At 33.8% G+C, this 12,801-nt stretch overlaps 1 protein-coding gene across 1 annotated transcript; it reads right to left on the bottom strand.

Moving 5' to 3' along the window:
* Window positions 1-3,325: 3,325 nt before the first annotated feature.
* LOC106778943 (transcription initiation factor IIA subunit 2) lies at window positions 3,326-8,101 on the bottom strand. The gene is made up of 4 exons (XM_014666955.2): window positions 7,982-8,101; window positions 7,663-7,811; window positions 7,510-7,560; window positions 3,326-3,806 (listed from the first exon to the last, which is right to left on the bottom strand). The coding sequence occupies exons 2-4, from the start codon at window positions 7,789-7,791 to the stop codon at window positions 3,666-3,668; spliced, it is 321 nt and encodes a 106-aa protein (XP_014522441.1). The 5' UTR covers window positions 7,792-7,811; window positions 7,982-8,101; the 3' UTR covers window positions 3,326-3,665.
* Window positions 8,102-12,801: the final 4,700 nt, after the last annotated feature.

The following is a 12,801-nucleotide window of genomic DNA, read 5'->3' as shown; positions in this document are numbered from 1 at the left end:
AATCACTCTTTGTTCTACTTTGTTTGACAAATCTCCTCCTTCCTAAAAAAAGATGTTCTTCGAGTGGTTATGTTGCACTTTGATGCTTGAGGCTATCATTCCCACCTCAATAGTTATTAGTAAACTGTCTAACTTTGTAAAGTTTTCTCTTAATTATTTCATCGACTACTTCGACCCAACACACAAAAATCGTTTATTTTCTCATGTGAAAGGTCAAAAGCACTAGACTGTGATTCTCTTGTGGAAGATACACCCTGCAAGGACGGAGAAAAATAGCCTTGAGAGAGAGCATGGGTGGCATCAAATAAATGGGACTGAAAATTTAAAGATAAAATAAGTTAATATATATTTATATATTGGATTTCAAGGTTACTTCTCATTATCTGAGCACCCAACTTCCTCCTTCACAACTCTCTTCCCTGTTCTTCATTCTTATCATTCTCTCTACCAAATCTTTACACTGAACCATATGATCTTTGATCAGGAGGTGCTCCAATGTTCACCGTGCCTAGGGCTCCGTAATTGACCGATCAATTTCGTCATTCCAAGCAGTAAGTTGTTCTTCCTTTTTCCTCAACTATTCTTGAACCTAACACTTGCAATCTTTGCTGATTGCATGTGCCTTTTGTATTCTTCTTTCCATTCTCTGCCCCATTCTAGCTCTAAGAGTTGTTTTCTACCACTGGTGGTTTGTAGGGTTTTGTAGTGTCCTGACTGTGTGAGGTACTGTTGAGGCTTTCCGGTGAGCTGTGCAGTGAGAACTAAAAGGTAAGAGGAGCTAGTTATATGATTTAAATTGTGTGTGGTATGAATGAATGTTAAGTTATGAAATAAGTATGTTGGTTGGGCTTAAATTAGATTCTAGTGGTATAAGTTGCATGTATTATAATTTTGAGCTTGTGCATGTTGTCATGTGATGTTCGTAAGCTATCTTCGATGAATTTGAATTGTTGAAATGGTTCATGATTGAAGTGGTTGTGTGTGTGGATTTTGTTAGAATAATTGCTAGTTAGACAATCAAGTGCTTGGTTGTATTTCAGGTCACTTTAGAGAAAGTGAGGTAGTGATTTTGGGCAATGGGGGTCTTGAGAGTAATTGGACTGTTTGGGTAGTTCAAATAGGCTTAATGTGACTTGATAGGAACATAAAACTGGTCTAGAACATGTTAAAAATGGTAGAATTGGATTTGAGCCTCTAAGTTGTGGAAATTAGTGTTTCAAAGATGAATTTGAGACTTAATCACTATAAGAATGTTTAAATCCATCTAAACAAGTTTAATTAGGTCTAAATCACGAATTAAAAGCTTAGAAGTTGGGAAAAATTAGGAAAAAGGTCTGGAATTGGCAAAGGGTGTGTGTGAGTGCATAATCTACAGATTATGCGTTTTGTAGATTATGCGTTCTACAGATTATGCAGACTCGCTATGCGAATGGTCTCGCATAACGAGTCCCTCTAGGAGGGTGCTCTCTGTCTGGGTCATTCGTTGTGTGAGCTGGTGCGCTGTGCGAATGACCAGAGAGTGTTGCTCTCTGCCTGGCGATTCACATAACGAATCCTGTTGCTATGCGATTGAGGCTGGCTTGGAGCCCCAGCCCAATTAATTTGAAGGGCAAGTGGTGCGTGTGGCAAGTCTTTGGAAAAGGGTTAGTCTTTGTCTAGGCTCTCGTTGTTCTACCTGGGTGCGCTATGCGAGAGACCTAAAGTCTGTCACCCATTCGAAGTAATTCGCAAGGCGAGTATGGTGCGCTATGCGAGCCACCCTGGTTTCACTGTCGAATGTGATGTGTTGTGCAAGAAGTCCTGAGTTTAGTTGTTTAATTTCCTTTTGTTGTATGATTGATTAAGTGGTTTGTTACATTGGTTGTGAAGTATGCTTTATTGTCTATGGCCTTATCTTATAGAACTTAAACATATATGTTGATTCTAGTTAAAAGTATATGAGTTGAAAAGGAAAGTGGTATGATTTCAAGGTTGTAAGTATAAGTTTCAAAGTGTAGAAACTCTTGGTGAGATTCTTTGTTGTTTAGAATAAGAGTAGGAGCTCAGTCATGGGAGTCATCCTGAAACTCCAATGGTATTTCTTCTCATATAGAGAGGATTGAACCATGTCGTGAGGAGTAGCAGGAGGTCTTAGTCTTGGGGGTTTCCAGTATGCCTCAAGGCCCGGAACAGGCTAACCTCGTGAGCGTGGTAGGATGAGACCCAATGGCCAAGTATTATAAGCCACCACGAGTGCATGACCTGCCATAGCTCGACTATCATTCTATGTCTGGACAATTCAAGTCTAGGATATCACAATGCTAGGATCTGTGTGGTAGTTTACCTTGTCTGAATTAAATCTTTAATGTGTATGCTACTATATATATATATATATATATATATATATATATATATATATATATATATATATATATATATATATATATATATTCTTATATAACTAGCTCACCCTTGCTTTGTGTTTTGTGTCTTGCTTATGTGATGTTTTTCTTTTGCAATGATCATCCACTTGATTGTGAGCAGAAGTAGAGGAGGTACCCCTAAAGTAGGTCTTAGAGGGAGATGACTCTACCGCTTAGTTTAGATAAGATTCCTAACTATTTTATGTATTTTGAAATACTCTAGTACTTAAAGTTTTAAATTCTTAACCAATTTAAAGTGACTCAAAACTAATGCTTTACTTGCGACCTTTGTAATATTATAATCACTGATGTCTCTATCATATTGTTATTAGAATAAAGACATTATCCTCTCAATATAGTGACAACATTATTCAAAAATAAATTTAACATTAAAGGGGCTCAAGTGTTTTTTTTTATATCTCTGGTCACTGACCAATATCCTTTTTGTACATGAAATACATTATTGAAATATAGGTTATCAAATATCTTGCAACTCATTCTAATGAAAACTTGTATATACTGCTTTAAAACATGTATATACGAAATATAGTTAGTTCTACAGTGGCGTCGTGAACTCCTTGAGATTTGTCATGAACGACGAGAATATTATTTAGCTAAAAATACAAAACATGGAGCAAATAAAAATAAAATAAAATAGAAACATAGATTTGGGTTCTTTCGTTGTTGCTTGATGAAAACCATGTATCCTAACGTGGTTGAGACCGCAAAGAGATCCAAACACTAAGATTTGGAATTAAAGAAGTTTGAGAAAACATGGTCGTCATGACCAGGGTGAATGAAGGAATTAGTAAAAAATAATAAACACTACATGTTCTCATTATTCATGTGTAGTTTTTCACTGATGGAATTTCCAGTAAAAAATAAACAAACGATAAATTATTTCCATTCCAGATTTTACGATGTAATCTATAAGAATAGCCTGTGAACCATAATAGTTTGCCGAAGAAAAATAAAGTAGTTTGCTGGTGGTACTCACAGATGAATAGATCAAACTACAGTTAAAAGAAGAGTGGATTCATCCAATTCCCAAGCGGTATTCTCAATGTGGCATTAATTACCTAATAATATGAAGACTGATGGCATTTAAATCTATCATCTATAATAACATACAATAGTTGCTAGTTCCTGCAAGAATTTAAGACCAGTCACTGAGGTCCGTCACTATGGTCTGGCCATCATTCAAACAGTACCAGCAGATGCAACAATTTCCCCTTCACCGCAAGGTGGCAGAAATTGGGCATATTATTGTGTGAGCAACTTCGAGTCACACGCCACTATTTTAACCCGTCCAACATTCTCTTGGCTGTCTTCGTTCTTAAACAATGCATCTTGTAAGATGAAGGTCCAAACATTGTCGCAAAATCTATACGTGTGGAGGTGTCCCTGTTATCCAAACATAGTTCAGGAATTACATGACTAAGAAATTCAGTATCCAACACAGAATGCGTAAATGTTGAAAGGAGCTATTGGAGGATTGCAGCACCACATTTTGTATTAGGTATAGCTGCTAATCACACTGGTAACATGAAATCACATCATCCCATGGTGAAATTAATATTCCGTCAGGCAAGAAACAATACCTTTCAACACATTCAAAAGAATGCAATATAGAGAGGGTGTTAGTACCAAATCATACTACAGAAAAGGCCTCGAATGATCAATAGTGGTTGGGCTAAAAAATTAATCCCTAAAGATAAAGACCGAAACTCATAGCTATTTCCATTATGTTTGTTGGTAATATGCTCCGGATCAGTAACAGAAAATAAAATCCTCACGCATAGCTAAGCTTGAGAACTTGAGTCATGAACATTTATTCTTTAGAGCTACATGAACAGGGAAGATCACGATTACATCCATTTACAAGAATAAAAACTGTTATGTAGTTAGTGACCGGAAACATTTCAGATAGTGAAACATTGTTTTGCTCTACTTTTGAATCCACCTGCTTTTGTCACATACACTAATAATGAGGCTAAATGGAAAAACAAATTATAATAACATTCTATTTGGTAGGATCAGCCTCAAGAATATACCAGAGCTTACTACTTGATAGGATTGGGCATATTTTTCTACCCATACTTATTCACAACAAAATAAGTATATAATTTGAAAACCAAAAGTTAAGCTACTTTATTGATTTTATAACAAGCAAAGAAAAGTGTCATACTAAATCTACAAAGATTTTACATTTTAGTTTCTGTATAGAGCCTTTCAGACTTCAATTTGCAAATATAAAAATAGTTTAAATTTTATGAAGATTCCAGTCTGTTAAACGAAAAAGCTTTCACGTTCCCCATGCAAAGATTCACCAGAAGAAACAAACTGAACCTCTTCCAACCAAGCATCTCCACAAAACAAAAATGCTACATGTACATACCATATGCATTCACCCCTCCCAACCCAAAAAATAAATAAAAAAAAAGGAAGAAAACAAAACCAACATAGATTGTAGTCTAAAAGTCTGCATAAGCAATCCTTAACGGTCAAAATCAAATAATCTGACTGCAATCGTCACAGTGACAAAGATAACAGCAAGCCATGACAAACAAAAAAGGACTTATTTAGCTTCATTTCCAGAAATAAAGCATAAGCAGATTATATATAATCAATTGACTGCATACCTGACAATGAATTTCAAATGTTTAAAGCCATAAAATTAAGTGAAAAAATATTTATAAATGGCTAACCATGCAAGCATTCTGTTTGAATCACGTGTGTAGGTATTAATAGTTTTTTTTAATAGGAATATCAATGTCATATTATTAAGTCCAATAACAAATGACAGCATACTCCCTTCAACCATAAGTTTAAATTTTCATGAGCATACTTTATGAATTGATAAACATACTCAATCATGAAAATAACAAAAGACATGTACATAGAAAGAGAAATGTAGCTGGTATAGAGACTATACTATCCTCCAATGGGGGATCATAAATGAATGAAATTTCCATAGTTCAACCCCAACTTCGACAAAATAGCAAATGTCAAGATTTTCTTGTGAGCAAAAGTTTAGATTGGGGGAAGGCACAGAGATACCACTAACTTTAATGAGGATTCATGGTGAAATTTTCATCTCTCTCCTACCAACAGGGGAAAATTTTAGAACCAATTCCAAGTCACAACAAATTTGAGTGAAAGACTCAACCAAGCCTTAAGTTTATTACATTCAATTTGCATATGTAACTCCGAAAAAGGGCCAGGGACTTTCAAGGAATAAATGAAGGAGAAAACCAAGAAAAAAAAAGGAGAAACACAGAAACAGTGATGCTTCCTTAAAAACAACCATAAAAAGATTCAGAAATCATAAAAAACATAATAAATATTTTTATTGGCAAAGCTGTAGCATCAAGATCCCCATAATAAACACACATTCAAGTCTCAAATAATCTACATAGTTTTCTACTCCGTGTTAATGTTCATGCATGCCCTGATGTTCATAGCCTGGTGCTACGTAAGTTATAGCAAAAGGGATAAGAGGATATTTTAAAGGTAACAACAAAATATGTTCGGCAAAAATCTACAGACTGACACTATGAAGCAATTATAACCTTTTAAGCCATCAACATAAGTTGAACAGACAGGCATCAAGACCAACTTATGCCAAACAACAATCCTCATATAGTTCTCCTTACATACTTCATTTTGTTTACTCGTTTTATTCCTTTTTAAAAGTTGTTTAAGCCTTTAAGGTAGTTGTAAAGCAATTAAGCCTTTTTATGTTATTTAATGTAGTTATAATAGAATAAAGTCATTAATTAAATATTTGGTTCCCTGCAGTAATTCTCATTCTAGCAAATATTTGAACCTTAGTTAGCTGCATTATTGATGTATTAAATGCTTCAATTACGAAATAAATAAAAAAAAAAGAACTTTGAATGAATTACTTTTTAGCATTGTTCATCAGTGGCATATGGCCAAAATTCCACTGTATAAACACACCATTGTGGCCTTTGGGTTTTCATAGCAGGCCTCCCTTTAAAAATTGCATATGGTGGTCGGCAAAATATCTGCAATGCCATTCCACCACATCAGCAATGGCACCACCATATAACAAAACTTCCCTTCAAAATCCCTTGGATTATTTTTGTCACTTTATATATTTATTAATAGCAAGTTCTTAATTACCTGCTATAGTGCCACAATCATCAGAGTTCCATAACATTTAATATCAGGGATAAGGTTTTTGAGCATGACCATTATACGCTGCTAAGTGCTATTGACTAATACAATTAATATTAGCGATAGTGTTAGAAAAATTAGTAATGCTTTATCTATTCCCTAACATTAACAAATAAAAAGGATAAAAAAATGCAAGCATGTCCTAGCTCATCAAATTGCAATAACTCACTACGCCAAGAAGAGAACTTTGCCAGCAGCTCAATTCATGAATGATCAAATGAACTGAAAATTTTGGCTTTTGTACAAAGCATTTGTTTGCACAAACTTCTTCACAAGGACTTGTAAGATAGAAAAATAAGAAGAAAAATTAAATAAGGTTCTTCATGAGTTAAAATTAGATTATGCACAAGTTAAAAAATAAAAATTCAAAGAAGTCGTCCAATAAATCTTCAACAAACTAACTTGGGCATAAGCTGATGTTATCAGCTAAATAAGTCTGTTTTTTTTCTCTTTTTTTCCCCTCTCGTAATTCCTTGTTGAGAAATTGGTCCAAACAGACCTAAAGACAAATCTCAACTTTCATGTTTTAGTTCCTTTACGTGTGAATTGGCTTTAACAAGAAAATTTTGAAGCACGATAATTAAAAGAATGCTTAAATTCAATAAACTAGCATTTAATTTAATTACGACTAAATTGTCTTAGCTAATTATACTCATATAGAAAAGAGAGTCAAGTTGGTCAACGACAAATAGTTATTCCATTCAGACAAGACTAGGCTAGGCTTGAACCCCTCGAATCACTTGTATCCCTAACCGCAATCAACATCAGAAGAGTAAATAAATGGCCATACATACCATATCCAAAATTTAGCAACTCAAACTATATAATCTCTCTCTATGTATATACATGTGTGTGAGTGTGTGTGAATATAACTATAAGAGGAAAAGAAATGCTGCAATGTTACCTTGATGGAGACCTTGCTCTTAACTTGCGTTTCCAGAGCCTCAGTCATGGACTAAAATATCATCCAGACGCAAATGAAATAAAAATAATAATAACACGTTAAAACAGATCCAGAAACAGAAACCTAACTGTCGCAAGCAATTGAAAACCGTACCTTATCGAACTGGACCAGAACCTGAATCGCGAGCTCAGGGCTGAGAGTACCGTTCTGAACCATCTCGTCCAACGTCTCCGTCAGGCACATTCCGATCGTCGACCTGCGGTACAGTTCGAACGTCGCCATTGCAGCTTACGAAACGTGATCTGCGTCGATTGAAACGCACGCATCGAAAACGGGACCGAAATAATTCAGAGGAATTCATATAATAGAAAGTAATAATAGAAAGAAAAAAATAACGCTAAAAGCGATTGCGGAGAAGCGAGAAAACACAGAAGCGGAGAAACGGAGATCTAAGAGATGGAATTCGTATTACGAATCGGGTGGCGACGTTAGAGAGTGGTTCGCTTATGTTTCGTCTTCTTCTTCGTCTTCTGCTGGTGCTTCTGAGTTAACGTTTGGGTTTGGCTCAATAGCGTTTGGGAGCGGAGAAATTTGGGGCTTTTTATACCCTAGAATTTGGAGGTCATTGTATATATAGTGAAGGTTGGATAACAGTGTGAAATTACCATTCTACCCTCACTCACGTTTTTGTCATGTGAAGAGCCACACTCGCAAATTAAAAAATAGCATGTGTAATTTTTTTAGGAGGTGGACAATTACATTGATGAATATTTTATAAAAATAACTTGTATTCTATCAAAAAGACAATGCCAGATTTTTGTATGTTATACTTTTCATATTATATTAATAGGAACGTGAATGACTTAGATTAATGTTCAAATAATTATGTTCTGAAAATTGAATCCTTAATTAAATCCATTTAGATCAACTAGTCGGTGATGGAATAACTGAATCGGTATTAATAAAATAATATTGTTAATTAAATATTAAATAATATAGAATACAACATTGCAGAAATGTAATATTAGTTGTATCACTATAATTTAAGAGGGTTTCTGGCGGTTTTCTGAAACCCATAAATTCCTGGCAGTTTTATTAAAACCGCAACTAAGTTTTAAACTTTTATTTCTAAGTTTACTTTTCGCTGTTCTTCACTTCCTGCCACCACACGTAGAATGGAAGCTCATGTGGAAAGTTTTATTTCTGATCCCAATGAAGCTTCTCTGGATAAACGACGCAGAGTATTAAGAGAAGTTCATGAAAGGAGAATATAAGCATCTCTATCTCCGACACTTTCATTCAGCTTCTATGTTTATCTCCAAGGTTTGGCTTCATTGTGTCTTTCTGTTCGTTGTCCGTAGTAACTTTTATCTTTTCTATTTTATTTTGCAGTAGAATGGGGAACGAAAATAAATTTAGGGTTTCATTGTTTACAAAAGTGGGAAAGAATTTAAGATTTTACTCTTCATTTTCTGATAATTGATTTGCGTTTTCTAGGATTTTTCCTACAAAACGCGATGGAACCAAACGAACACAGTGAGATAGATGAGTTGTGCATTGTGATGGAAATCGTGAAGAAGCATGAGTATGGAGGACTCCTTTGGAGGAGAAGTAAACTCATCATCACTAATGTTATGGAGCGTTTCCTCCACGTTTGGAAGGTTCCTATCTCTCTTTATCTCTCTATTACTCCTTTTTAGGTTTCTTTATTTTCTTCTCTTTCTCCACAATCACATTTCTCTTCTCTTATTCTAAATTAGATTTCAAGAATTAGGTTGAAAGATGATGCAAAGGCGGCCTGTTTTCTGATATTTTTTATAAACTATATAAGAGTTTGGATGACCTAGAGATCTATCTTTTGCGGAAAGAGGTGCAAAAACACTCCTTCTACCCCTTAGATGCAGATTTTGGATGCAGAAGCTTTGATCTTCAACTTTTAGGGTTTTATCTTTCATTCTTTTCTATATTCCATCTAGGTTCACCATGTCTATGGTGAACTAAACTTCCATTATTGTTTGGAAAACGATGTAATCCTTTGAAACTTTCATATATTAAATTGATTTATATTATATATGCTTTACTTCATTAATTGTTAGGGTTTGTCCTCTATAATCAATGCTTGCTTAATTTAACTCATTCAATTGCATGATTATTGATTTTGTCGATATGGACACATACGGAGAAATCTAAAACTAGGAAAATTCTCCCAAAGGTAGTGTCGCAACCGGTTTCGCGACGGGACGACGATCCAAAAAAGAAACGAATTTAAAAAAAGAGTTTGGAGTCGCCACCATAGTTTATTCTGGAAAACTACGGAAAAACCATAAAATGATAAGTCATGGTCTGCGAAAATCGGATTTTAGGTCCAGGAGTCGGTTACGTGTAGGGAAGGTATTAGCACCCTATAACGCCTGCCCTAAGGCAGTACCTTTAATTAAAAACGAGAGTTCGATGTGGTTTGAAAAATCTTTAACTATCCCTAAAAATAAAATTCTAAAGAAACAAAATATATTTTTTTATTTTTTTGTGTTTGACAAGGATTGACCTTGCTCCTACGTATTCTCAAAATGAGAAATCAGAGTTACGTAGTTCTAGCTGAAAGATTGATTGTGGTTTGGAAAAGGATGTTTTGCATTTTGGTGTTTTTATAAAAAAAGGAAGAAAGGTTTTAGCACAAGGTCTACGCGAATGGTCGCACGTGTGCTTAAACCATTTAAAATAAATTTTGGCTGATTTTTTTTTAAAAGAAGAAGAAAAAGGTTTTAGCACAAGGCCGACAGAATGATTTGTTTGTTTGAAAATATTTTTAGTTTTTGAAGATTTTACATTTGTTTTGTATTTTTTTATATAAAAAAGGAAAGGATGTTTTGCATTTTGGTGTTTTTATAAAAAAAGGAAGAAAGGTTTTAGCACAAGGCCGACAGAATGGTCGCACGTGTGCTTAATCCTTTTTAAAATGAATTTTTGATTATTTTTATAAAAGAAGGAAAAAGGTTTTTAGCACAAGGCCGACAGAATGGTCGCACGTGTGCTATTAACCTTTTAAAATATATTTTTGTTGTTTTTATGAAAGAAGAAGAGAAAAGTTTTTAGCACAAGGCTGACAGAATGGTCGCACGTGTGCTAAAACCTTTTAAAATAAATTTTTTGATAGTTTTTTGAAAGAAGAGGAAAAAGGTTTTCAGCACAAGGCAGATAGAATGGACGCACATGTGCTAAAACCTTTAAAAATAAATTTTTGATAGTTTTTGAAAGAAGAGGAAAAAAGGTTTTCAGCACAAGGCCGACAGAATGGTCGCACATGTGCTTAAACCTTTTAAAATAAATTTGTTTTTTGAAAGAAGAAGAAGAAAAATGTTTTTAGCACAAGGACATGCGTGCGATCACACAAGTGCTTAAACCCTTAAAATATATTTTTTATAATTTTTAATTTTTAATTTTTTATGATTATTATTTTTGTCTTTCTTTTTGTAATTTTAATTAAATGAGAATAATAATAATATTTGCATAAGTATTTAAAATAGAAAATAAAAAAAAACTTTATTTAGTTATAAAGAAGTAGAACAATGTTAAATACTTATAACTCTAAAAAATCCATTTTCCTAATTTTATGACAAAATAATAGTTATGTCAATGTTCAAAATAAAATAAAAATTAAAGTCTAAAATAAGTGAAAAAGTACATGCACGGTGAAAAAAAAAGATAAAACAAAGCAAACAAAAACCATAGTAAAATATATGAGACAGTGTAAAAAAAAATCACTCAAATAAAATACGAGTAAAGAAAATAATAATAAAAAAAACAACGTAGGGTGGTAAGGATGAAAAACCAGTGGTGCTGCACGAAATATTTAGCCCAAGCCTGAAGTCTTCAAGAAACCCTAGGTTTCTTTTGCCTCTTCTTTTTTCTTTGTTCTCTTATGTTCTCTTTTCTAAAATGGATTCTTCTCCCCTCCTTTTCTCTTCAAAGTGCGTATCTATATACACACATTTTTATGTTATTGTGATCTTGCCTTAATGATGAATTAATTGACAATTAACAAAACAGGGAAAGAAATGGTCTAATAAATCAAATTATAATAATTGTCAGAAAATTATCCATTAAAAGGAAATCATATTTTTTCTTTTTAGGAAGAAACTGAATGCAACAATCAATATATTATTTTTAATTATTGCTTAGAATTATTGGCATAATGTTGATTCAAATTATTACCAAATAAAAAAAAATTCCAAAAAAAATTCTAAAGTGATCTCTCATGCATTAATATTAATTGCTTATGGGCATTTTTCCAAGGAAATCAAATCCAATTTATCATGTGCAACACCTCTCCCATTTTATTCACATGCACCCCCGTTTTTTTTTCCTTTTGTTTTTCTTTTTCGTTTTTTTCTTCTTTTTTTTTTTAATTTTTCTTTCCCTTTTTTTTCCTTTTTTTGTTTTCCCTTTTTTTTTCTATTTTTTTAAAAGACTAAACAAAATAATAAAATCAAAAATAATGAAATAAGATAAAAGTAAAAAAAACAAGTTCTGTTATTTAGCCACGCAGACGAAATTGGGTGTTGACAGTTGCCCCTCTTTACTTAGATATTACTGGATAATATGAAAATTTGATATTTTCGTATTATCTGAGTAAAAGCTAAGTAAAGATAGAAACACTAATTTCGTCTGGGTTTCAAAAGAGAAAGAGGAAAAATAAAAATCAATCCAAGTAAATATGATAACAAAAATCAATGAAGAGTGCCATGAAGTAACAAAAAGAATTCGACCATTGCCTAGCAGAAGGTCAATATCGCAGAAGAAAACTAAAACTCGACCATTGCGAAGCAGAGAGTAGATAGCAAAACTAAAACCTGGATTTAACCATTGCCTAGCAGAGGGCCAAACTCACAGAACAAAAACTCAAATTCGACCACTGCCAAGCATAGGGCTGAAAGCAAAACTAAAACCCGAATTTGACGACTGCCTTGCAGAAGGCAAAAATCACAGAAGAAAAACTTAAATTTGACCATTGCGAAGCAGAGGGCCGATAAAATAAAACTTGGATTTGATCATTGCCTTGCAGAGGGCCAAAATCACAGAAGAAAAACTTAAATTTGACCATTGCGAAGCAGAGGGCCGATAAAATAAAACTTGGATTTGACCATTGCCTTGCAGAGGGCCAAAATCACAGAAGAAAAACTTAAATTTGACCATTGCGAAACAGAGGGCCGATAACAAAATTAAAACCTGGATTTGACCATTGCCTTGCAGAGGGCCAAAATCGAAGAAGAAAAACTTAAATTTGACCATTGC

This window comes from Vigna radiata, unplaced genomic scaffold (genome assembly GCF_000741045.1).
Source record: "Vigna radiata var. radiata cultivar VC1973A unplaced genomic scaffold, Vradiata_ver6 scaffold_180, whole genome shotgun sequence".
Taxonomy (NCBI): domain Eukaryota; kingdom Viridiplantae; phylum Streptophyta; class Magnoliopsida; order Fabales; family Fabaceae; genus Vigna; species Vigna radiata.
Note: the sequence above shows the minus strand (reverse complement) of the source record. Positions and strands in the feature narration are given on the sequence as shown.

What these genes read in the sequence shown, in the direction of transcription:
- LOC106778943 (XM_014666955.2), bottom strand. Translation starts at nt 7,791, where the DNA reads ATGGCGACGTTCGAACTGTACCGCAGGTCGACGATCGGAATGTGCCTG. An exon ending in TTCTGGTCCAGTTCGATAAG is followed by an intron (nt 7,561 to 7,662) that starts GTACGGTTTTCA and finishes ATGATATTTTAG; the next exon opens with TCCATGACTGAGGCTCTGGA. An exon ending in AGAGCAAGGTCTCCATCAAG is followed by an intron (nt 3,807 to 7,509) that starts GTAACATTGCAG and finishes TTTGGATAACAG; the next exon opens with GGACACCTCCACACGTATAG.